Source organism: Heteronotia binoei, chromosome 1, assembly GCF_032191835.1.
Source record: "Heteronotia binoei isolate CCM8104 ecotype False Entrance Well chromosome 1, APGP_CSIRO_Hbin_v1, whole genome shotgun sequence".
Classification (NCBI taxonomy): Eukaryota; Metazoa; Chordata; class Lepidosauria; order Squamata; family Gekkonidae; genus Heteronotia; species Heteronotia binoei.
In genome coordinates this window covers 139630787-139657619 of record NC_083223.1, presented here as the reverse complement: position 1 = coordinate 139657619, position 26833 = coordinate 139630787, and the positions used below count along the sequence as shown (strand labels likewise).

The 26833-nt window shown below is 40.4% G+C and overlaps 1 protein-coding gene across 4 annotated transcripts in view; it reads right to left on the bottom strand.

The window, feature by feature from the left end:
- Positions 1-26833, bottom strand: part of TMEM181 (transmembrane protein 181) — a 50352-nt gene that overhangs the window by 7198 nt on the left and 16321 nt on the right. For 3 of the 4 annotated variants that reach the window (XM_060241444.1, XM_060241460.1, XM_060241452.1), the window contains 13 exons: positions 25137-25240; positions 22828-22883; positions 21435-21522; positions 19400-19527; positions 19108-19218; positions 17714-17794; positions 17113-17212; positions 16727-16857; positions 14462-14553; positions 9522-9579; positions 8131-8233; positions 7994-8045; positions 5157-5332 (listed from right to left, as the gene is read on the bottom strand). In XM_060241444.1, coding sequence (XP_060097427.1) covers positions 5188-5332; positions 7994-8045; positions 8131-8233; positions 9522-9579; positions 14462-14553; positions 16727-16857; positions 17113-17212; positions 17714-17794; positions 19108-19218; positions 19400-19527; positions 21435-21522; positions 22828-22883; positions 25137-25240 — 1249 coding nt within the window. In that variant the 3' untranslated portion in view covers positions 5157-5187. Of the gene's footprint in view, positions 1-2932; positions 3000-4291; positions 4382-5156; positions 5333-7993; positions 8046-8130; positions 8234-9521; positions 9580-14461; positions 14554-16726; positions 16858-17112; positions 17213-17713; positions 17795-19107; positions 19219-19399; positions 19528-21434; positions 21523-22827; positions 22884-25136; positions 25241-26833 lie in introns of those variants that run through there. The other variant, XM_060241471.1, reaches the window with a different exon arrangement.

The window sequence follows — 26833 nt, the reverse complement described above, 5'->3', positions numbered from 1 at the left end:
GGTTCACTGGGGTTCCAAGCAAATTCCCATAAGTACTAACTGTGTTAGCAAATGGCTCATTCTAGGCAGCTACACCCATAACTCCAAGCTATACAAACATATGAAGATTTCATAGATTGTGTTGTCTGTATGGTCTATCCTTCAATCAGACTTCCAGTCTCTGAAAACTGCAAACAGCACCAGCCGTCTCATTAAATTGCTTGCATAATAAATAAGCATACATATCTCCTGTAGACTGAATATGTTGTGCACACATATATCATTGTTTTTCAAATATATGTAGATGATGATGTGATTAATGAGATACAAAGCCATTTAAAAGCCTTACTGAATTCATATTAGCGTTTTATCATTATGTATTTTCTCCATCAATGGATACTAGCAATATGACTACTGTGAGAAAATGACCCCTCTTTCCCCAATAGCAGTCACAAACGTGGTTGCCAGGGCGCCTGGAGAAGTGAGCTTGCACCCGTCTGGCCAGAGAGTGCGAGCAGAGCTATTCAGGAACCAAAAGGGACTCATGTGTACCAACAGCATAATGTATACGTGCTTGAGACAGGCACAGAGTGTCTGCAGACGCACACGGATGTTTCCCTGCTAATGCGTGGAGTCCGCCATGGTGAGGAGGAGGCTACGCCGCCACGGAGCTGTCCAGGCGACCGGTGTTGAAGCGCTAAGCATGGAAGCCACTGTGTTTCGCTAACACCACTTGTAGCAATCTTCCTGCCTGGTTGGGCTTCATTCCTTCTTAGTGGGAACCTCACGTACACACCTTGGGTCATTCCTAGCCCGCAAGCAACCCATCCGTTTTATGAATGGATTAATAGCTCGACTGTTGATCCTAATTGCTCAGTAATATCCTGAACAGCAGTTCTTACCCAGGAGATGATGAGAAAGAGGAAGGATCTCTCCTGCCACATCCAAGCCCTTTGTCTACACCGGGGATACCTAGGTCCATATCTGATTCCCTATTGTCACATTCCCAGATAATCCCATCTCATCCCAATCACCCAGCCATTTCCATACTGATACCACTGGAGCCGCCCCAGGCCCTGTCGCAACTTGGAAGTTTCCAGGATGCCCAGGATGAAGGTGATGTTCATTGGTCAAAGCATACACCCAATCAGGTGTCGCCAAAGACTCACCATTGGTCCAGCCGATGTCCGGCCTTCGTGGTCATCAGCGGAACCTCCCATCTCCCCTCCCAGTCACCTCCCATCCCCTCAGGACTGAGGTGACTCTATATAACCTGTGGACTAGCTACCCACAGGTGTGTTCTCTATTCAGCAACCCCCATATCCCGCTGTATAGACACATCCCCGATTCCTGATCAGTTTCGGGCCCTTCCCCGTTCCCTCATTCGTCGCCATCGGAGTCTTCCTTGGAGTCTGCGAGAGGTAGTATCACCCTGTATGTTTATCCTTATATGTACCCCTATCGATCTCTCTATATTTCTTTAGACCTGTGTGAATGTGTGATTGTTTTATACCTTGTGTGAAAGAACTATTATTTCAAATAAATTACAACTGATTTTATTAAATTAGAGTCTATGTTTATTGAGCATCACTCTCTGAATGGTTGAGCCTGGTATACATTGATAAAAAGATTCCTATTAAAGCCAAGTGTCCATTAAACTAATTCCCCAACCTCGTTTTGAGGGCATTTGGCCTAACACTACTATCATCTGGGATACATGAAAATTTTTGATGTTAAAAAGTGGTTTAAAAGGCTGGGACACCACTGTTCTAAAGGACTTATTGCCTCAACCCGCTCAAACAAAGGATTAGTTCAGTATCCCATATTTTCTTCCAATCTATGAAGACTTCCACTTCCTGTGATGTTCACAAAATCTGGCTATGTTGAGTTGGCATAATAAGCTTTTTTACGCGTTTTTCAAGACATCCCAAGTATAACACATATGGTTCAGCTCAGAACATGCGCTTGCCTCAAGTGGTGGTGGTGATGGAAAGCGCTGTCAAGTCACAGCTGACTTAAAGCGACTCTGTAGGGTTTTCAAGATAAGAGGTGAACAGAGGTGGTTTGCCATTGGCTGCCTGTGTATAGCAACCTTGGTAGTACTTGGATGGTAGACTTCCTTGGTAGTCTCCAAGTACTACCCAGAGTCCACCCTATTTAGCTTCCAACACCTGATAAGATCAGGCTAGTCTGGGCCTTACAAGTCAGCGCAAAGGACAGGTAGATGAAAGGAAAAAGGAATAAACAGGGCCCTAGACAAGAACTGAGAATTCTTTTACCTCTCCCACTTTTCACAGAATTAGTACAATTTGTGTGTATGCACACACACATACCTTCCCTAACCTCCAAATACATTATGGTTTCAAACTGCACAAAAATATAACCTCCTGGCAGAGTATGATTTAATATTTACTTTGTATTTCATTATCACAAATTCAAATAGACTGAAAAGAGGGCTCTCAATGGCAGTTTTGGAGCACACAAACACAGGGGCAAAAGGAGCATATCTAGTAGGCAGATGGCTAACCACCATAGGCAGTTTTCTACATTTGTCAGTTCCTCATTACAAAAATCAACCCTCCCAAAACCATGTTGTGTCTATATAGCGCAAAATTCACAGCATGGAAAACTAGCTTTAAAGCTTTCTGTGGGGAAAAAAGCAAAACTTGTTTGGGAAGTTCTCCCCTTTAATTAAGGTTTAAAGACAGCTGTCATACTGGTTTGCCCCTATCCAGTTATCTGGAAACCTTTTGATTTAGTTCTTCTCAATAAATGGTTTGCACTTTATGCCACATTATCACAGAGCCAGGGCTCTTAGAATTTCCTCTCATTACAGAACCCCGAGTGACAGAGCAGTCCTTTTAAAGTCCAAAGGCAACACAAAAACCCCACTGGTTTTATTTTGAAGACTAGGATAACACAATTGATTTCTTTCATGTGTTAAGTTACTTACCCATAAATCACATCATCGTCTGAGTCATTCAGCATGGAAAAGGCAGGATTGTCTTTCAACTGAGATTCTGAAAGATTTTGTAGGAAGAAACACATTCAACAAACGAGAACTTTCCAACTCCTGGGGCTCCATCCATACAGCGCATCATATTGTTAACGGTCTTTTAAATACTTCCTTACCAGTGCCTCCCTCTACTGTTGCCCAGCCCCTATTGCCCATTGACATACGACATCCTTGTGAACTATCTATGAATTGACATCAAACTTTTAAAATATATTCAGTTTAAAAAAAAAAACCCTCATTGATATCAGTTGCAAGAAGAAATTCAGGGGGAGATTACAATTTTTAACATGTCATATGTTTGTTCTAATAATCTCAAATATGTCTATTAAGAAAGCCACCAGAAAAAGTTTAACTGTCATCAAACTGATAACTTATTCTGTTCTATCTTCCTGCTGTAAATCTAAACCATAGTGGGGAATTTAGCACCAACTAAAACCTGGTTATAAATCCTTATGCCAGGGGTGGCCAATGGTAGCTCTCCACATGTTTTTTGCCTACAACTCCCATCAGCCCCAGCCATTGGCCATGATGGCTGGGGTTGATGGGAGTTGAAAGCAAAAAACATCTGGAGAGCTACCATTGGCCACCCCTGCCTTATGCCATACATTTCATAATACAGCTGTGAAAACATTTTTTAAGGCGCAGACAGATGGTATGCCAGCTTCCACTATTAACACAGTTACTTTTAAATTCAATTGATTTCAGTGAGGGGGTCCTGTAGCCAGGAATTTTTTCAGGATATCTTTTTTTTCTTTTGTGAAAAGGTTAGGGATGGCTTCATACTGCAGTATAATTTCATTCTACTCTCAGTTGTCCAGAATGAAGCAAAAAGCTCTAGGTAAAAGCTAATGCCATAGAACTGAAATAACTAACATGCATATAAAGGAGAACTCAGGACTCATTCCCAGTCATGGGATTCAGCTCCTCTTCCCTTTGCTCAGATCTATATAGCCCTGTTTAAGATCATTTTTAAAAATATGACTGAGCAGTTTCTGGCTAAGTCCAGTGTCATCTGTTCATGCAACATGTTCAGGTCATCCTACACCTCTAATGTTTGATGGACTAAAGCAGCCACCATTTTCTTCTTCTGTACATGATAAAGCAACAGAAGTGACATGTGGTGGAAGATATCAGAGAATGTGCACTTTACTCATTTTGCTACATAAAGCATCATCTGATACCAAAGTCTGCATTGCTTATTCTACAGTTCCCTGAATGTTTTAGGCAACAGTATGGAAGGTAACCTTTTCTGCAACAAAGCAGTTCAAGAAGAAGCAGCAACTCAGACTCACTTACCATAAAGGGCATTTTTTGATGGTGAATACACAAAGGCTAATGTGTAGAGATAGAAGTTCAGTAAGCCATAAAATGACAAGAACTCTGCAGGTGATAAGAGTCAAGGACATCATACAATACAGCTCCTGATGCTCATCTCTGAACTGCCAACTGAAAACCTGGACAAGGCCCTCACCCAAATTAAGTATCTGGACAAGAATTAAAGGTGGCTCCACAATATAAGGAAAGGTCCCCTGTGCAAGCACCAGTCATTTCCGACTCTGGGGTGACGTTGCTTTCACAACGTTTTCACCGCAGACTTTTTGAAGCATCCAAAAAACGGGGAAACCTGGCAGCTTTGCAAGTCATGTATTGAGATACCATATTATTATAATAAACGAAAAAGGCAATGCCTCAGGTACAAAACTGCGTATGCATGAAAGCAGAGAATACTACACTTCATAGCCATAATATCAAGTGCATGGCAGTGTCCTTGCATGACCACGTTTACACTGTGCACCAACTGTGGCCAACCCACCCACCATTCTGTGGTACCACTTTATTTTTCTGCAGCTGGAAGCAAAGCTGGCCTTCCCCAGTAGGTGCAGATCAAGAGCACTTTCCCAGCAAACTGGAACTGAAGGGGCATGTGTTACTCTAGCACCAGTAGTGCAAACACACTGTGAACTTCAGACGTTATCCTCTGAACCTCAAAGCTATTTTGTGGTAGCTGAGGTCACTGACACTTCCTCTAAGGAAGTGCTCATTCCAATGTTTTTGAGCCACAATACAGCAGAATGCTTAAGTTGGTGATGTTTGATGCTATCCTCCCTACACACATGATAGACTCAGATAAACAGCTGATCACAACCATATTCCCATGCACAGTGGAGTTTACTAATCCTTCAAAACCAGACTCATTTCCTCAAATAGTCTGACTGAAACTTGAATCTAACAGGAGGACACAACAAAAGGATATAGTTATGATAGTGAGTTGAAAGTTCAGCCACCAAGTTGTCCTGTAAAACTTGTGCTCCAAATCGCAGATACAGTATAGCAATGCTGATGGATAGGAAGAGAGAAATTAAGTATTACTTTACCTTTTGTAATCCATTTTCAAATCAAGATTCAACTGAACAGAATACAGAAGTGCTATTTTTCCTGATAAAATCTATTATCAGTGAGCAGAAAACTCCCACACTTTGAAGCACAGGTGTACTGGCACATCTGGAAGAAGGTGGGGTTATGATAGAAAGCTGCAGATCCAAAGTCTTCTTATAGTGAACACATTAGGCAACAAAAGGGTGGGACAAAGAAAAACTTGTAGCGCACCAGGTGGTTTCTAGGTTCAGTACAGAAAATAACCGCATCACAAACTCTGAACTGTAGTAAGATTTAGTGATGGTCAGTCATACATAAACCTTTTTTTTAAAGGACAAATTCATAATGAAGAAATCTACTAGCCACTGTTACTCATAACAGCAAACAGCAGTCTCAGTACAGGATGCTGGAATACTAACATGGATTTGTATGCTTGCTTATGAGGTTTCTAGAGGCTTATAGAAAAAAGACAAAATGGAAAAAAGACAAAATCAAACTAGAAAAGATGGACCTTCATCTGTCCCAGCAAGTAAGTTCTTATTATTTTGTTTTTATTTCCTAATAATATGTATCAATTAATCTACAGTTCAGAGAAGGACCTCAGGCAGAGTCTGCTTGCAGAAGCTGCCTGTCAGCCCTAGTGGGCTGCAGCCATGTCAGTCTCAAAGACACTACAAATCTCCTTTTTTTGCATCTTCTGCAAAAGATTAACATATTAAAGAATGAGCTTTTGTCAGCTACATCATCAGATACCTGAAGCAAGCTCCAGTTCATAAAACCTTATGCTTTAGTAAATCTGTCAGTTGGGGGCGAAGCACAAGACTTCATAGCCATAAGGCCAACGCCATGCTGGGAAAACAAATCAGCCAGTATCATAATAGTATCAACACTAGCACCAAAATTGTTTTAAATCGTTTTACATTGTTTTAAAATTATTTAATTGGTACTGATTATTGTTAAAATTTTAATTGTTGCTTACTGTTTTATTGTTTTAGTTGACTGTTGTTAGCCACCCTGAGCCTGCTTCGGCGGGGAGGGCAGGATATAAATTTGAGAAATAAATAAATAAAGTCCCTGTATAAATCGATGGTGCGGTCTCATTTGGAATACTGCGTACAATTCTGGTCACCGCACCTCGAAAAGGATATTATAGCACTGGAAAAAGTCCAGAAAAGGACAACTAGAATGATTAAAGGTTTGGAACACTTTCCCTATGAAGAAAGGTTAAAACACTTGGGGCTCTTTAGCTTGGAGAAACGTCGACTGCGGGGTGACATGATAGAAGTTTACATGATTATGCATGGGATGGAGAAAGTAGAGAAAGAAGTACTTTTCTCCCTTTCTCACAATACAAGAACTCGTGGGCATTCAATGAAATTGCTGAGCAGTCGGGTTAGAACAGATAAAAGGAAGTACTTCTTCACCCAAAGGGTGATTAACATGTGGAATTCACTGCCACAGGAAGTGGTGGCGGCTATAAGCATAAACAGCTTCAAGAGGGGATTGGATAAAAATATGGAGCAGAGGTCCATCAGTGGCTATTAGCCACAGTGTATTATTGGAACTGTCTGGGGCAGTGATGCTCTGTATTCTTGATACTTGGGAGGGGGCAAAGTGAAAGGGCTTCTAGACCCACTTGTGAACCTTCTGATGGCACTTGGGGTTTGTTTGTTTTTTGGCCACTGTGTGACACAGAGTGTTGGACTGGATGGGCCATTGGCCTGATCCAACATGGCTTCTCTGGTTTCCTTGCCAAGTGTACTGCCAAATGTACTGGTTCATAACACAACCAAACAAACTTAAGCTGACAGCAGAATTTGAACAAGGTACTTTTTTATAATATGAAGAACCTGCAACAATCCATGAGTGACAGCAGGACAAACTTTGTGTCATGAACACACAAAGCTGCCTCATACCCACTCAGATCAGTAGTCCACCTAAGCCAGCACAGTCCATGCTAAGGGAGCGATCAAACTCGGAATTTGCCATGGCTGTCTCTCAGCTTTGAAAAGGCTGGCGCTCTTTGATGCATCCTGCAGCAATCACACAGCCCCCACCCTGCTACTGGGAAAGGCATGCACTGCACATGTGCAAGAGGAGCATTCAGACTGCTCCTGAGCATGCGTCGTGCACGCATCACACTCCTAGGCCATTGAGACAGCTGGGAAATGCACCATGCATGCACATTTGCTGCCAGGAAGTGCCTGGTGGCTGTTTAATCCGGTCCCAACCCATCCTATGACAAGGTAAGGACAGGCATGACACAGGGGGGCAGATGTGCATGTGTGATCACACCTGTTTAATCCAGAGGGGAGGGGTGGCAGGGTGGACCAAATCTCTTGTGTGATATCACCCTAAGTGACTGCAGCTTTCCAGTCAGCAAAAGAGGAGCCCTTCTTCCCAAGATCTTTTCAATTGGAGAGCTCAGGAATTGAACCACTAGGAACATAGCATGTGCCTTGAATGTACACTCAGCAGTGCACCATCTAATTATAATATCTGCTTTGTTGGCAGTACACAAATAGTTTTAAGTGAACTACAGCTTAGTATTTTGACCAACATATGACGCTCAAAGTTATATTACCAAAGTTATACCAATTTACAAAAAAAGAAACCTCTTACCTAATTATAAGTACCACAAATGTCAATGCAGTCAAGAATTTTAGCCTGAGATCTGGGAAAAGGAAAACAGAGTTATCTGAAACACCTGTCAGAAAAACACTTCATTACAGAAAAGGCAGGTATAGAAAACAGCTTACCAACATAAGGCATGTTACGAAGTTCAGAGCATGCCCTGATTATTAGAAACATGAGGTACAAAATGTACACAGTTGCCACCACAAGGAAAAATATTTTCATTCCCTGTGAAGAGAATATAAAACCAACTTTTATAAATTAATATTAATATTTACCAATGAATATTTCTTTCCTTTCCTTTACATCTTTATACTATAAAAATGGAGACTATCATCCGTACAATAATGAATGTCTGGCCCATCTGTTCAATGTAGCTAGGTAGAACAGAATGCAACATTCTACTGAGGTGTACATGTGATGGGGAAATCTAAAATGGCAGCTACATATACTCAAAGCACAAAATGCCACTACCACAACTAAGTTAGCCTGTTCTCTGGATTGTGTGTACACTCCTAAGAAGTCACAGAAAGCAGAACAAAAGGACACTTTTCCACAGGAGATACCAAAAATCTGTGATTAATATGTCTGAGGAAAAATGTCAAGGTCAAGATTGAAGTATCTGAAATATGAGCACAGCAAGAACTCTGCTATCTGTGCTTTAGTACATCTGTATCTGCCTCAAGAGTGATACAGGCTGGCTTTTGTGCTAGGGCTCTTGTGCATCCCTAGGTATACTGAGTTCCCCTGATCATAGACCAGCTACAAAGAATGCCTTGAAATGCAAACTTTGGACACAGAAGGCAACTGTAGGGTTTTAAAAATATTTTTACAGAATATGCTTCTTTATCAGTGGGAAAATATAACATTAAAATACACAAAAACGTTATCCATACGCTAAAGCTTTCAAGACTCTCCTACAGATTTGGCCACATTTTCTTTGTTGTCTCATTTTCTCTTAATAAAACAAATTAATCCTGTTGTTTTTTTTTATTTTACTGCATTAAAAGACAGTTCTGATGGATTTTAGAAACTACAAGTGGAATCAGATGCAAGATCTAATATATGATTAACAAAAATACATGTTGCAAAGTGGGCAACAACAGGACTTCATCCGAATTAGAGAATTCTGTTGAACATGGAAGTCCAATTTATTTATTTTATCAGATTTATATCCCACCCTCCCCTGACGGGCTCAGGGTGGCCAGAAGAGGTAACATATCACATCAGCAAATTCCTGTTTTAACCAAATCAAATTTCTAATTCTGAACTAAGACACAGAATTGCCACTACAGTCACATGCAACAGAACACTACGCCCACTCCTGCTTCCAGAGGCATAATTTCCATGAAAATTAAACTCCATCTAGAAAACAATAAATACAAAGAGGCAGTGCACACCTTCCATTTAGCAACATATTTTACACAAATAACGAAAACAGATTAAATGATTTCTTGAAAAGGACACAGTATTTTTATGAGTCTGCTTTACAAAGCACTGTCTGCCACTAACTTACCTGAAAATTACTCGCATCAATTCCATACTGGTATGTTGGGTCATGGAGTTCATTGACACTTTGGGGAGAAAAAGAACCCAACATCATGACTATAAGGAACTGCATGCAGTAGTAAAATACTTCCAGGAAGGATCAGAAAGGGAGGAGGAAGAAGTCAAAGACATGGGACACAGGTGGTAAGTTTTAGGTTTTTAAAGTCATTTAAAAATATGATATGCAGAAACAGAAAATACAACATAAGTTATTGAGCATGTATGCACATCCAAAAAGATTTAAAACCTCTTCTGAAAGGGCTGCCAACTTCCAGGTGATGGCTGGAGGTGTCCTGGGATTACAACTCATCTCCAAGTGATAGAGCTCAATTCACCTAGAGAAAAGGGCCACTTTGGAAGGTGGACTCTATGGTATTATACTCCATTCAAGTTCCTCCCCTCCCCCAAACCTGCCCTCCTCAGGCTCCACCTCCAAAATCTCCAGGTATTTCCCAACCTGGAGATGGCAGCCCTATCTTCTGATGCTTGCCAGAACAGTTTCATTTCCTTCAAAGAGACAAAAAAAAATCATGCCTATTTAGAAAAATTGATAAAGTTGAACGAGTTCTATCCAATGACAGCTCCTCATAATGTAAATATATACCTCTGAAGACCAAAATTATTAGGAATATGAACCTTCCTGTGTTTTCAGAATGGTATCCACATTTCTGTGTAAGATTAAATTCAGGAAAAATGAACATTGCTTTCTGAACTCTTCAGATCATTGTAACATTTTACTAAAATATCCACACTGTAACCCATTATAACCCATGAGAGGATGAGAATCCTACAGAAGACTATTTGAAAATCATTCCGTCACATTTAATCTTCATCATCTGCTCCTACATGGCAAAACTAGTTTGATAAAAATTTGTGATCAGTTTGTAATGTGGAAGATTTCAATGGTTGTAGACTATGCTCATTTTTGCTCTAATAAGTCTTAAAATAGGTTTGTAGCCATTTGGGCCCCAGTGTTGGAATTTATGTCAAACCATAACCTCCTTCCGTCTAATCATACATATAACTCCTGGTAACATTTTTGAATTCTTTCCCCCCCACTTTCTACCATCACAAGGTCCATATTTCTCACCACGAGGAGGAGGAGGAGGGTGGTGGTGGTGGTGGGTTGTTAAATTTATTCACACCATTTTTAAAGTAATAATTTACTTGGATATAGAAATATCCTCTTTACAGTAGAATTTTCCTCAATGAAATATTTTCTTTCAAGTGTATGTTAATATCCTTTAAAATCACATTTGAATTTTTTTTTCTTGTGTATAAATATTATTACTTCTCTTGTTCTTGATAATGAACATATCTCTATATGAATATATCTCTATATGTTTATAATCTGTATTATATATGAAATTTCAATAAAATTTATTATTCAAAAATAAAAACAAACAGAAGTGAAAAAAAATTAGAGAATAAATCCTTTTTGAGATAAGTCTGGATTTTATCTTAATCATGAAGTAAAATTAACCTAGAACCACAGAATCAGAGTTGGAAGGGACTTCCAGGGTCATCTAGTCCAACCCCCCTGCACAGTGCAGGAAACTCACAAACACCACCCCCCAGACACCCCCAGTGACACCTACTCCATGCCCAGGAGATGGCTGAAAAAACCCTTCCAGGATTCCTGGCCAAACTAGCCTGAAGAAAAATTGCTGCCTGACCCCAAAGTAGTGAACAGCATTCCCTGGGGGTGTAAGAAAGGGCAACAAGAACTAAGCACTGATGCAACCCTTTCTGTTTTTCTCAAGATCTGCCTAATTCACAGAATCAGCATTGCTGTCAGATGGCCATCTAACCTTAGTTTAAAAACTTCCAAAGAAGAAGAGCCCACCACCTTCCAAGGAAGCCTGTTCAACTGAGGAACTGCTCTGTCAGGAAGTTCTTCATAATGTTTAGCTGGAAACTCTTTTGATTTAATTTCAACCAGTTGGTTCTGGTCCAACCTTCTGGGGCAATAGAAAACAATTCTGCACCATCCTTTATATGACAGCCCTTCAAATACTTGAAGATGGTGATTATATCACCTCTCAATTGTCTCCTCTCCAGGCTAAACATACCCAGCTCCTTCAGCCTTTCCTCATAGGATATGTCTCTTAATCCCTCACCATCTTTGTTGCCCTCTTCTGGACACATTCCAGTTTGTCTATCCTTCTTAAATAATGGTGCCCAAAACTGAACACAATACTCTAGGTGAGATCTAACCAGAGCAAAGTAAATGGATACCATCATTTCATGTGAGTTGGACACTATACTTCTGTTGAAACAGCCCAAAATTGCACTGGCCTTTTTGGCTACTGAATACACTGACTCATGTTCAGTGTGTATAGTCCACCAAGACCCCTAGATCCGTTTTGCACATTTTACTGCCAAGACAAGTCTCCCCCATCCTATAATGATGCACTGGATTTTTCCGACCTAAATACAGAACTTTACATTTATCCCTGTTAAAATTCATTTTGTTTCAGACCAGTTTTCTAGCCTGTCAAGATCATCCTGCATCCTGTCTTCTATATTTGCTACCACTCCCAATTTAAAATCATCTGCAAATTTGATAAGCATTCCCTCTATTCCTTCATCCAAATCATTTATAAGGATGCTGAACAAAACAGGGCCCAGGGCAGATCCTTGAGGCACTCCACTTGTCACTTCTCTCCAAGAGGATGAGGAACCGTTCACAAGCACTGTTTGCTTGCAAGCTGTCAGCCAATTACAGATCCACCTAACAGTAACAGTAAAAGTTTTACTAACTTTTCAATAAGAATATGATGTGGAATTTTACTGAAATCAAGATAAACTATATCTACAAATAAACTATGTCTACAAATCACAGAAGAAGAGAAAGTGCATCCATATAATTTGTAAAAGAATGAATCTGTGGGTGAACTCCCGGGTCTAAACCCAAATTTTACCCATGCTATTGTATTAATGCAAAGCAATATATGTCTTTATGCATGCATTTTCAAAGTTAGCTTGTATGCTAGCTAGACAATAAAGACAGAACTACACACTCAAATAATATAATAGCTATAAAAACACAGCACGATAAAGAAATTAGTGATGAATAGCAGCACTTTTCTTAAATGTTGAAGGTTTCTGAACCTTATGGCACAATCTAATAAAAACTGTTGGGTATGTTCTGCTCCATTTAATCACTAGACATTGGTTCTTGGCCTATGTGTCTATATTTTGGTCAAGAGGCCTGTTACTTTAAGTCTTTAAATTAGGCCTCTTGCCTGAAGACTAAGTGTCTATGCTGGCAAAGATAAGGAAATTGGTCTGTGGCCTGCAATAAACGGGTTCATGTGGGAGTAGTACTAGCTAGTGCTACCTCCGCAATTAATGTATTCCATACAGCTATGGAGTAAGAGCCACGGCCATTCTCAATCAAACCCATGCTAAGCAATTAACTGTGTGTGTGTGATCACTATGATTGCTCCTGATTGGTTGCAATGGGCCCCGCAACTAATTTCAACCAAACATAAAGTTTGGCTATCCAAAGCCACAGTTTAAGTCTGAACTCCTCAGATTTCATGTCCTGCTGTGAGACTGTGCCCAGCAGTCTTCATACCATTATGTTGAGAGTCTGAATCTCTCAGGCTTCCTGCTTTGTCTTCATGTCGTTATGCTGTGATCCTGCTGTGCCTGGCTGAATGCTAAGAACTACTTGTGCTATGTCCTCATGCCTGCTGGCTGTTATTTGGGTAAATATGATAACTGTGTTGGTAGTCTGGGTTAAAACTAGGTTTGTTATTTTCATTCCTTCCCACAAGTATGTCTTTTATGCTAAGTTGCACACGATAAAATAATTCATATGTTTAAGCCTTCGTGGAGTCTTTTGCTCTAACGTCTCAAAGCTGGTCTAGTGCCTAGACTGCTCACTACCTCTTAAAGTGCTAACTCTTGTTTTGTGCTGCAAGACAATCTTGCAGAGTTCTTGTTAATTTCCTGGTAAGGGCTGGAGGTTGACCTGGCCTGCAATTCAGGGATTGTTTTCGAGTCTGGTGGTAGTACTTCTGAATAAGACTGGGATTCTGTGGCTTTGAAGGGGTTTTGAAGCCCAGAAGCCTAGTCTAGGGAACCCCTGGCAGGCAGTGGTTGAAGTTTGGGCTGCTGCCTGATAAGCATTCCAAGACAATGTTATTATTAGCTAGAATCACTGAAGTCAAGCATATAATAAAAGACTCCAAATCCTGGTCATATGTTAACAGGAGGACCATCCATAGAGCGCACTCCCCTCCCAAGAGTTGTCTGAACATCTACTGCTGTGCATTATCATATCACCCATTTGAGAAATGTCTCTAACAGTGAAATAAAGGAGAAAAATCTAAAAGTAGAAAAATAATAGTGATAGTGAGGACTTCTCAGGAGCAGAGGAGCCCTGTGTAGCCAGCCCTGAGTTAACAGAAGCTGACCAGCAGTAAAATGAGCTGCAGCCAACAGGTAGTGCAGAGTCACCAACCTTGGTCAGGGCTGTCCCTGGCCCACCAGTATCACCCACATTCTTAGAGCTCTGCAGATGGAGATTGAGAACAGAGATACAGAAAAGATGGCAAAATACATGCCTCCTGGCCTAATGGCAGCAGCTTACTGATAACAAAGATGAATAGTTTAAGGATTGCTTCTAAGGAGCTGGCTGCAAGCATGGGGCTAATAAAACCAGCCAAGAGGGGCTACTACGCATGGATGCAACAAGTATGAAGGATGCTAAGCCAGTAACTCTGCCTTGCATGATACTTGGAGCCTGCAAGTCAGTACATAAACTTTCTTTAGGGCTGCAATATTAAAGAGAAACTGAGGAATTGCAGTCTACAGATCCTTCCATTTAAAAACTGCTTTGCTCATTCAGGAGTAAGTGGTGATTAGAGAGGACAAAATGAAGTGAAAGAAACTTACGTCTGCCATATTCCTAAAGTAACAGAAGCCAACCATAGAAGACCAACAATAAGGAGCTTTGGAAAATAAAATGTTAAGCATCTCCTTTCTCCCTAAAACAAAACAAAAAAGATTACTAAACATTCTGGTATACATTTTCTGTACTGTGAAATATTACTTGATTTATCTTTAAAAGACAGCAACATCAATATTTTATATACAATTTTTTTGCCATCAAATCACAGCTTACTTATGGTGACCCCATAGGGTTTCCAAGGCAAGAGATGTTCGGAGGTGCTTTGCCACTGCCTAGCTCCATGTCATGACCTTGGTATTACCTGGAGGTCTCCCATCCAAATACCAGCCAGGGCCAACCCTAACATCCAAGATCTGATAAGATCAGGCTAGCTTGGGGCATCCAGGTCAGGGTTTTTATGTACAACACATTTTTATAAAGTTCTGCTTCTACCATACTAAAATTAAATATGATGTGAAAATGTACTCCATAGTAGTTTTCCTTACTGACTGGAACTTATCAGCAGACAGAAAAACTAATACTTGTCATTGAATAGTCAGCTAGGTCAGTGATCTTCAAACTTCCCTATTCCAGGAACCACCTTCAATCCCAGGCTAGACCCATGGATATGCAAGCACATGACTGAAGTCACATGATAGAGGTCATACAACCAGAAAAGGAGGAGGCAGTCTCCAAACGTCTGTGCAGAATCCTATCCACTGGGATGTGACCTTGGCTTGCTAGCCTGTTACTCCTCTCAGCACACATGCTGAGAGAGTTAAAAAACCAATATCCCTGAATGGGACTGATCAGGGATATTGGTTTTTTAAATCGCATTACATATGCTAAACGCATTCTGACCAAGTATAGCTATATATCCACAGTATTCCAATGTATTTCTCTTTTAGAACAGTGTATCAGAATAATGTTTTTTGTATTGACATACTCAAGGAATATTGGCTGTTTATCTTATTACATATACGAAACCCATCTTCCACTATATTTTAATATATTCTTTTTTTCTAATGGCAAACTAGAATGATGTTTATAATGTATGTTACATGTATATCAGGTGGATAGGAACACCCCTGGGAAAGAGACGTTCTCGATTTAACCCAGACTTGTAACCAATAAAGCAATTAACAGAGAGCATTATTGCCTTATGACACTCTCACCATCATTCTCCCATTCTGACATGCTGCTGTTTTATTTGCTTCCCACACAAATGCTATCCAGACCAAATGTTCTTTCAGTTTCTTAATTCCACTATTTTGCCATTGGATTCTAACTTTGTACCACTTTGCATTCTTAACCACTACCCACCAGTTATATGTAGCCCTGCTCACTGTACCACATTCCATTGTCTGATGAAGTATGAATGCATACGGAAGCTTACATTCTGAATAAAACTTTGTTGGTCTTAAAGGTGCTACTGGACTCCTACTTCTATTGCTTCAGACCAACATGGCTGCTCACCTGAATCAGTTAAGAGTTGGTTAAGGGTGTCCAGTATGTATTCTTTGAAGCGGCTATTTCCCAGGCAGCTTCAAAGACGTCTGTTTCAAAGGGTGTCCTGGGGTATCCAGGTCAGGGTTTTTATGTATAACACATTTTTATAAAGTTCTGCTTCTACCACACACTAATACCATATAGCAGTAAGTGTTTCACAAGAAGCCCATTCAACCAAGCACAGCTTTGTATTTAAGAGTTAGATCCATAGGAAGAAGACTCCTTACTGAACAGAAGTGATTCTCTGCATCCAACACAGACATATCATATACAGAGGACTGGATGAAGACCAGACTTTTCATTAATTTTTTTTTTGGGGGGGGGATTTCCACTAAAAACTCCTTCCTTCTGCAGACCTCCCCCATGTCAGATTTGCCCCTCATGGTTCCTGAAAGTTCCATCCCCCAATATTTCAGGTAATTCAGTGGGCTTCAGTCATAGGAAGGAAGCAGAAAAGTTCCAGTCTAGTGAAAAAAATTAATTTGGATCTAATTCAATATCCATAAGAGATGCTATACTAGGTAAATTGCTTTTCCCAAGAGAGATTAAAACTTGGTAAGGCTAATAGGGACAATTGTTGTGGTGGTTCAAGCTGACAGTAACAAAGTTAGTTTGATGCAGTGCTGGATTCTGACTCTCTCTCATAGAATGGAGCAACCTCATAGAATGCAGCAAACACCACACCACCTTTAGTTCCCTGGAGGACCACTGCTCAGTAAAGACAAGAGCAGAACTCAGGCAGTAAGTTATCTTTGCCTCACCTGCACTCGGATCCCATGGTAAACACAGAGCCAGAACAGCAGCAATGCACACAAGAAGAGAGACTGAAAGAGATCATCTAACATTCCAGGGAACCAACTGTTAATTAGGAAGGAGAGAGGAAAAAATGGATCTGTAACAGAATGGAAGAAAAAAAGTCACAAGACACCACTATAACTCAGTACTGCAGTGAGCTCATAACTGGCTTGACATAGGTACCCAACAGTCTGCCGAGTCTGAAGTTTTCACCACTACATCATGTTGATTATCAGACTAACTGTAAAAGACATCTGTTTCAAAGTACCAAAAGCAGCATCAGTTTAAATTTTCTTTGTGCTAAGCTCACCCATAGGGGAAAAGAACCTCCTTCACAAATCATCTGACTTACCATTATAAAGTAGTAACAAAGGAAGGAGAATAGACATCCATTTCTGCTCTATTCCCCAATCTCTCATGGAGAACTTCCTCAAGGAATGTGCAAAAAGACACTGCAGAAGAACACAAAATGAATTAATCTACAGTACACAAATACAATACACAAAATCCACAAGGCATGCACAGAATTACATCTTTCTACAACTAGAAACAACAGGCCAACAGCAACTGAACTCTCTCAAATCATGTGGGAAGTCTTCTCTCTCTCTTCTGCTCAATTTGGTGTACACACCATTTTGTATCCCATTCCATTCCCCCCGGCCATGCTTTCTTTCTTTCCAGCAAAGAAAAAGCTTCCTCTAAAGTTACACTCAAAGCATGTTTCTGTAAAGTACAGAAGGCCAGGCTGCCTGTGTTACCACTGAGAACCTTCAATACGATGCTAATGTTCTGACTGAAGAAAACCAGTTATAACCAGATGCTAACCCATTGACACTATCTGTATTTGCTACTTTTATTATTTGGATGACTTATTCTAGCACCATGGATGAAAGATCTCTCAAGAGCCACCTCTAAACCTCCCACTAAGAATGAAGTGAGGGGGCAGTACTCACTGTGACTATGAATGTGAGAACTACGAAGACAAATCGGAACCAGATTTCCACTTGTGAGAAAGCTGGGTTGTAGGTTTTCCACTGGAAGAAACAAACAATCATATTAACAAAAAGTGGAAGTCATGAAATAATCACTGACAGCCATAGCAATGCACTGCAGCACCAATCCCAGTGGCCCTCCCTAGGTAATTACTAATAATTCAACCAATACAGAAAGGCTAAGAACTATTTACTATTCCTTCAAAGGGAAAGACTGACAGCCAACTCAAACTTTACCGTTGGGATGTGGGAGCTGTTTAGCATGGTTACATTCCACATTGCCATTGCAATGCCCAAGTCTACGGCAGGATTGGCGTGGGAAGTAGCTATGTCACATTAGCTCATCTGCATGGGTTAGACTATGTCTAAATAGCTCCATGCCACAAAGGTAACATTTAACTTAGATCCAAGTTATGAGAATTTCAGGGAAATACCAAAGTTGTTAACGTCTTCTTCATATAAAATGTAGAGTAGTCACAAAGGAGCACCATAGCAAAGGCACAGTGCTCATGCGTGTGAACTAATCATTTTAACTTACCAATGAGAAGAAGCTTGTATGGATTACTTCTGTTTTAGCATAAACCTAATATCCTAACACCTTCTGTGCAAATGTTTGTATCATGAAGAATGGCCAGAAAGACTTGTTATATTAAACACTTGATATTAGAAGATACCAACCCTTCTGATGCTACATCAGCATTTGGGGCATTAAATAAAGTACAAAGGGACAGAATAAAGCCAGATTGCCAGTTCATGCCTTCAGACTGAATATTACAGCTCTCAAATAAAAGCAGCTGCACCATTAAACTAATAACCAATTTCAAACAAAAAATTAATTTTAAATATACTCTACCGGGTACTTGAGAACCAAATCTTGGTTTTCATAAAATTTAATCTTGTAATACACACTGCCAACTAAGTATTTCCAATGTGTCTTGAAAACTAACAGAGCTCTATTCAATGACTAAAGCAATTTCCTTATACTATGCATCATAAGAAACAAGGGGGTTAAAAAAGGGTGTAGTGGATTTTTTCAGTTTGTAGTCATATTAAGACCACAATCAAACCACATGCCCATTGTTACCTGACCTTACCCAGTCAGGAATGGAAATTTATTTCATTCCAGAAGAGATTCCAAAATTACTATTTCAGACCTAACTGAGTAGAAAGCGCCACTTTAATTTTAAAAAGCCCTGCTAATCTGGAATAAGCAGGACTCTAAAGTTGATATTTCTACTCATCATATTGAACCTTTGGTAGAAAACTACATGCTCTTTACAATTGCAAAGTAAAGGCAAGAGGACGTGAAATTAAAATTGAATTTCTGTTTTGTTTGCTTTTATCAATGCACTTACTATGAACTTCTTGATGTGGTAGATCGAAGGAAGGTTGTCAAAGGCAACAGTGATATCATAGCGAGTATAGTTCAGGTAGCCAAGATGAACCACAATAATTTCAGCACATTGCTATAAAATATGCCATTGAAGGAAAGAAAAGAGAATGCAAAAACAGTGTAAGAACAAACAGTGTAAGAAGCCACCCTTTTGATTATGGCTCTCATTTACAGAGATAATCCCCCTCTGCATGTTTTTCCCCATAAAAGGAAATCCTTCATCAAGAAGGGAGGATATTTCAGGGAGCATTTACTTGTGCACAGTTGAGAGTTCTTGTCCGGTTGTGAACTTCCTTGTTGAAGTATTTTACACTTGCATTCTCTATTACACCATTTATTCTAACCAACATATTAAAGTTCGCTGCCACGACTTTCAAGTTATCTGAAATTAAAGCAAAACAAACAATTCAGATCCTGTAAACTATTGGTTAGGATTTATAACCTCATAACTATAGCAGATGCTATAACACCTCAGAATGAAAAAGTTCTATTGCAGCAAAATCTTATACACCCCAGTACTCAACAGCATCTTCCTATTGAAGCTGGCCACTTGGGAGCACATGCACATTCTGAAGTGTGCTTCTGTGCTCGTACTGACCATCTAAGCAGCTATCGGCAAGGCAAATAGTTATTGGTGTGTAACTCAAATAACAGGAAGAATACCTAGACAGCATCCAAATAACCAAAACTGTATATATTCCAGAAATACGTAGATTTACAATACAAATTTGGCATAGAACCTGGTACCCAGAGAAATACAGGTTGCATTTTAAACTAAAACACAGGTTTCTAGACCTCAGGAGTAGAAAGAATTAGTCTAACGGCTGTGGATATTATTCAGTAAAGACTCAAACTATAATTTTCTTGTGATAAGGTGACAGCTTGCAAAGTAGTCTTTTCTACCTCTTATGGCTACCACTGCTGTTCCTTCCACACATGCTTCCAAACTCTGCACATCTACCTTCTTGGCCTTTTCTATTGTAATCCTGATCATAGAATCTGAACACTAGAAACAGTATTAACCACATTTCTGAGAATATGTCCCTCCACTCATAGCTTTGTTTATAAGCTTAATGCAATGAGGGTGGAGGGACATCAACTCTATTTAGGGAGCAACAAAGTATACATGCAGTCATGTACATGGTACATCCCCACAGAACTCATTTAGTCATAATGTATGTAACTGGCAGCAGTTGTAATTGTCAGAGCTACTACAGTAGCCCTTTAAATGTCAGGCACATTATGTATTTGTTTCAGAGCACACTCCATTTTTATACAGGCTTCTCAAGGAACGTAGCCCTCTCTGGCAAATAACAGCAATTGAACAGTGCATTGCTTCTAAGGTTTATAGGAATCCCAGCCACAGCCATCATGCATCAGGGCTTAATCTGACAGAAGTGCCTTCCCTTCACCTCTGACAGAGAGGGGGAGAGGCTAGGTACCACCCTAATCGGCCACTTCTCCCCCAGTTCCACTCTATTCTAGACTGAGAGCCACAGCTGGTCTGGTTTTCTCCCTCAAGCCTTTTGAAGGCCCTGGCTAGGCCTGGAGCATGCCCAAGGGCTTCCCTCTACCCAAAAGCCTTATGGGGGTACGACCCAGCCTGTAGGGGACCAATAACATCTCCTGAGCCACTTCTGCCTCATTCCTTCCCCACACCCAAGGCGGAGCTTCCCAACAGCCGATTGTCAGACAGCTGGTTGTCTAAGTGCCAGTTGTCAGTGGGTGCCTGACCCTTAAAGAACCAGCTGCCATTGCTCTACTAGCTGGTGTCATTCTATTGGGCCTGGTAGATGCCGGACTTGACCCTCTGCGGGGGATGAGAAGGAGGGGGTATGGTGTTGCTTTCACTGCCCCAACAGCTGTTTTATAAATATTATCACCAAGTAACATTTTCCATTGACTTTTGACATCCTGATTTGCATAATAAGGTGAAGTAGACAACCTTTTTGTGCTGGAAGGGTGATGCAGAAATATTCCCATTCTAAACTGGCCCTAATGGATATACCAGGCCTGTACAATGTACGACATACCAGTTGCATACATTAGGTCACCAACATGCTGCAGTTCATCAGATGCTTAATTAAATCCCCTGCTCTGTAACCTTAAATGAGCAGCAGAAATAGGTGGTGCATCATGCTTCTGATAAATTCGAATACACAACTGACACATTGTATATGGCCCAGGGGCCTCGCGTTGTACAGGCACAGGATACAAAAGTGCATGGACAAGGCAAGCAGAATCAATCAAGTGCAGTCAAACTAATCTTTGTTAAATTAAAACTCTCACCACGTCGATCCATCTGTATTATACATGTTAGCCACAACTGTTGATTGTAAGTAGATAAAGACTGTGAACTTAAATTAAACATTCTTACCTGGAACAAAATGGAAGCAAAAGTTAATTCATGTGCATTAATTTATCTGTATTAGCTATTCAAGATCTCGTCAGTATCTTAAGAACGACGACAGAAAAAATTTCTATATAAAATGCCCCCCCCCCATTTCTGCTAAGTGCTGATATTATGATTTAGTCCAATGCAAAGTAACTTTTTCAGTAATTAAGGGCCACATTAAAAACCTATCATACATTTATTTATATAAATTAATATAACTTATACAGACAGGGACAGCAGGCCCCAACTCTGCTAACAAAAAACATTCCACCATACAGTCACAAAATAGGCTTAGAAATCTTGATACTTGACACACCAACATATTCTGGGAAGGAACATTTTGGAATTTGGGTTTTGTGGAGGGGGGGGGGGAGTTATTGAGCTTCACAATTTTTTTTTAAATTGATCTTTGTAATATGAAATATACTAATAGGCCTGTCAAATGTTTGCACCACAGACTGGTTATTTTCAGAGGTCAGAGGAGAGTTGAGATGTTCACAGAGCCAAGCTGTCTTTCCAGCCCAGTACTGTCATATTAAAACACACACACAGGCACTGCAATCCTGTGCAAAGTTACACTGATCTAAACCGGCTTAAATCAGTGGGTTCAGATTCTGCACTGACAAGATCTTTCAAGCATTATTAAACAGAATTTGTAAATGATGATGCCAAGGATTGAATGTAGGATCTTCTGGTTGGAAAGCATGCATTCCACCACTGTGCCATTTCCGTTTCCATCAACTGACAGTGTGACTATTAAGACAGCGGTGAAAAGGGACCTCTTCTTCATAGCCCTGTCTAGCTTAACAGATAGGGATAAGGAACCAAGGTCTCAAAACATAATGTAAAATTTGAGGACAAAGCTCTACAACAAAGAAGTGCAGCCACTTATTTCTTAGGCCACAGCAAAATACATGCACAGCTACAAGAGATAGGTTCAGGATTTCAGTTTGGTGATGCCTCACCACATTTGTCCTGCATTTTGGTCCCTCTCTAGGCCTCATCATGGTCTTTTGTATTGCAAGCATCATGGAGGAGAGACCACCTCCTTTTGCACAGCTGGTGTTCCATTGAAAAAACAAAACAGTAGTCTTACCGTGTTCCACAAACACATGCATTTCCAGTGGAAGTCAGCCTCACGGTTCTTACACAAACAGCTACGTTATGGTGAACACATCAAGCTATTCTTAAGAGCATGTGATGACATCATAAGAATGCAAGTGAATGGTCAAGATACCATGTAAAATCAGTATGCACCACTGGTAGACACCACATGACAAGCCTTACCTCAGGACCACTGCTTGACAGAGGTACTTCTGGAATGGCATCAATGACCTTGGGACCTATATGGTGTACAGCGAAAGAGGCTTCAAGACCCAGGAGCTAATAAGTGGCATACAACTGTTTTATGTATTTATTAACATCCCATATTTATTTATTCCATCATGAAACTCAAGGGGACATACATGGGGGTTACCAGGCCAAGAATCAAATTATAAACTGAGAAGGACAGGAACTATTCAGTATATTAGTTACACAAAAGCTCCTGTAAGAATGGCAATTACTACTCTGTTCCACATGTAACACAAACTTCTTACGTGCATGACATATATCTTTATCAATAGATTAAACATTACAACATGCCACAGAATCTGAAGGTTCTTTAGCAAACACATCCTCATACAGCAAAATTGTTTCTGGGCTTCACTACTGATTGCAGGCAAAATAAATGAACATATAGAAGCCTTCTTGCAGACAGAACACTACATGTTCTAGACTTGACATGATAATTTTCAATGCGTGTCATTTCCCACTGAGTGATGGACAGAAGCACAGATTTATTCAAAAGACCAGACACTGGGGACAAACAATGGGGCAAAGCTGTTGCCTCATGCCTATTTTGTTGGCTTCCCAAAGGCAAGCTACTGTTGGAAACAGAATGCTGGACTAATGTGGTCTGACCCAGCAAAGATCTTTTAAAACTTGTAATCTTCTACCTGTAGTCTGAAGAGCTGATAACTAAGATTTATCCAAAATGAGCCATACTGCATGAGAGCTCTTTAGAGTCCTTCAAACATGTATCTAACCACAGGCATGGACCAGTGAGAATATGAACGCTCTTCAGCTACATAAACCAGAACCCTCCCCAACTAGGAAAACAGAAAGCCAATCCAGTGTTACAGTGTCAAGCAGGGATTGGGGAGACCCAGGTTCAAAACCCCATTTAGCATTGAAGCTCACTGGTTACTCTGGATTGGTTGCTTGATGTCTCTCTCCCCTCCTCCCTAGGGCTGAGGTAAGGTGAACCATGCATACCACCCTGAACTCCTGAATAAAAAGTGACAGGTAAAAAACCTGGGCTTATCTTACAAAACTCATTTTTGACAAAAAAGAAATATGTCTTAAAAACATATATGTAGTAGAACATTTTCCAGATTTTGTCTCCAGTTCCTACATGCAGCAGTTTTTCAAAGCCAGAGGAGTCCAGAAATTTCTCTGCTAGGGAGGCTAATTCATGGTACACCCAGCAAATACCTTCAAATGCTACTTGCGCCTGTACGGCTGCCTCCTCTGGGCATGAAGCTCTTGCCTCCTTCCAAAGCAAATCTGAGAGCTGATCAAAATAACAGGATACTAACTGGGTGAGCAGAGCAGTTGCTGAGACAGTCAAGGAAACTGAAGTCCCATGAAGAAGTGTAAAAACTAAGAGGCTCTAGAAGTTCCCACCCCACACTGCAGAAAAAGAAGCCTGAGAAAAGTAACATTTCATTAGCCTACTTTGGTAACACTGAAGTCTGTTGAGCGTATCAGGAAAAAGGTTTGCCTGTTCCAGTATGCAACACAACCCCCAAAGCAGCTGAGCTGATGTAAGATTTGGACAGTGGGACAGAAGGTTCCATCTTTCAGGGCCCATCCTTACACTATGCTCACTACTACCTTACCCCGAAGGACATCTCTTCCCTACCATTCTTCTTTCTTCCACACCTCCCTGTTCGTTGGTTTGAATTCCTATTCTGATGCATCAGAATTCTCTGAATCTTGCTGAAGAAGAAAAAAGCCACAAAATCCACTTTCTAAAATGTGGGTAAGGTGTCCCTCATCGCAGCAGCACTCCTCAAAAACAAACCTCAATTTGTTGGGCTCAGTTTAAGAAACCAGTACCTTTTTTAAGTTTTAAGTACCTTTTTTAAGTTTTAAAAAATCCACATCATCCACAGCGTTTTTTTAAGTTTTAAAAAATCCACAGCATCACTAGTTTTTGTGGGAAAGCAAAGGTCAGATCTATTCTTCCAACCTGGTACAAGGTACCATGAGTTACTCAAGGTAGATTGTAAAGAAATCCACATCACCAAATGGCTAACAGTGTGTGAAGGGGGGGGGGGGGCTTGCACATGCATTGATATCATGATATTCAATTAGTTGGATCCAGATAGGTATGAGCAAAAGCTCATACAAGCAGATCACCCTCTCCTTCTGACAACATATACAAAAAATAATAAGAAAACACCAGATGTCTTGAAAGTATTTTCCTAATTATATGAGGTGTGCATTTAGTGCAAAAAACAATCTTTTAACGAAAAGTGTAAAAATCTTACCTGCAATGCCTATTAAGAGAGTTAAACCAAAACAAATGAAGAACACGACAAAAACCAAGACAAAGTGTCGTTTGGACAGTGTATACAATCGCATTGGGGCCAACCTACAAACAATGCAAAAAAAAAAACCACATCAGTAGTCACTATGAAACAGGGAAGTATACAGTGGCAGCACTTCTTTAAAAATGCCCCCTCTTTTTCTTCAGAAATTCATCCAGTAAGATGGAAACTCCATCCAAACACTGACTAGGTTGGAGCATCCTGACAGCACATCCTTCAAAAGCTCACAGATAAGTAGCAACCACAAACAAGCACATAATTGGATGATAACTGTGCAACTGTCATAATCCTGAAGTGTGTGCACTCTTTACTGTCTCTTTACATATCACATATATGACAAAAAGGGAAAATCTGGTTTGATAAAACACAGTAATGGAGGCATAAACCCATGTTCTCCACTGAATCAATTTTCACGCGGCCAAGACAGTTCCATATCATTAAATACTGTTGTCAAGATGCAAGGGGGTCTGGACTTCCGGTTTCGGCAACCTGACCTAAGGAGCGACTCGGACCGGCTCGTCCAGAGCCGCTCCTTAATCGCGCAGTCGAGGGGTCTCTCCCTTCGGGAGACCAAACTCTGGGACCCAGAAAGGGTCTCGGAAGGTGGACAGCTTTTGCTGAGGGTCGGGATTGACAGCAGCGGCTGTCTCCCAATCCCGGCTCACCGTGAGCCTCGCTGCTCCAATCGCCATTTTTAAATGGCATCGGGGTTGACTGCCAGACCTCTTCTTTCTTTTTCATTAAGTGTTTCTGCATGAGCTGAATAAGCTGTATCGTCACTATGAAGATTGTAAGTCTCCTTTTTCTACTAATATTGAGTCTTGAAGCACTATTTGTTTAACCAAGGGGATTGGAGAGTCGGGAGTGAAGTGGAGCACGAACAGAGGCAAAGGCGGTGAGAAAGGGGGGGATATAACTCTCTCCCTTCAGAGGCCTCCAAAAGCTCCTGCCTAACCTGGTGACTCCTTTAATGTTATCTTGGGAAATAGGAATCACACCAGTCTTTAAAGATAGAAAAGACTTGATGGCTGAATTGAACTGACCTGTCTTAAACTTTTTTCTGGGAGGAAGATCTTGCTGCTGGAAAGTTGCTTGCAAGCATATGTGCATGAGAAGGACAGTTGCTGCAAGAAGGCACAGTTGTCAATGAATATTATAAAGAATTGAATTCTACAGGACAGATACAGTGTTATATAAACTTTAGAGATTTTGGAAGATCTAAGAAAAGGAAGGAGTTTGAAGTTTATGCTGAAGTATCCTGAATATGTGGGTCTTAAAGACACTTAAACTCTCATTGGATTTGTACAGTGGATTATAAAATGCAGCTATATTGTTGACTGATGGAAGAATAGCCGTGAAAGCTTCTAAGTGGATTATAAATTCCTGATGGTGTATATTATGGATATGACCCTTAAATTTTGGTTCTATTTTTATATGGTCTGAATATTTTTTTTTTTACCTTTTTCATTTATTTTTCTTCTTTTCTTCACCCTCTGTGGAGTTGCCATGTCTTCATTTCATTTGGGGACTATTTGGATTATTTTATTTTTGTTTATCTTTCTTTTTTCTGGGCTATTTTTAATTTCTGATTTTACCTGTGGATTATACAAATGGGGCATCCAGCCCTGGATTACAAT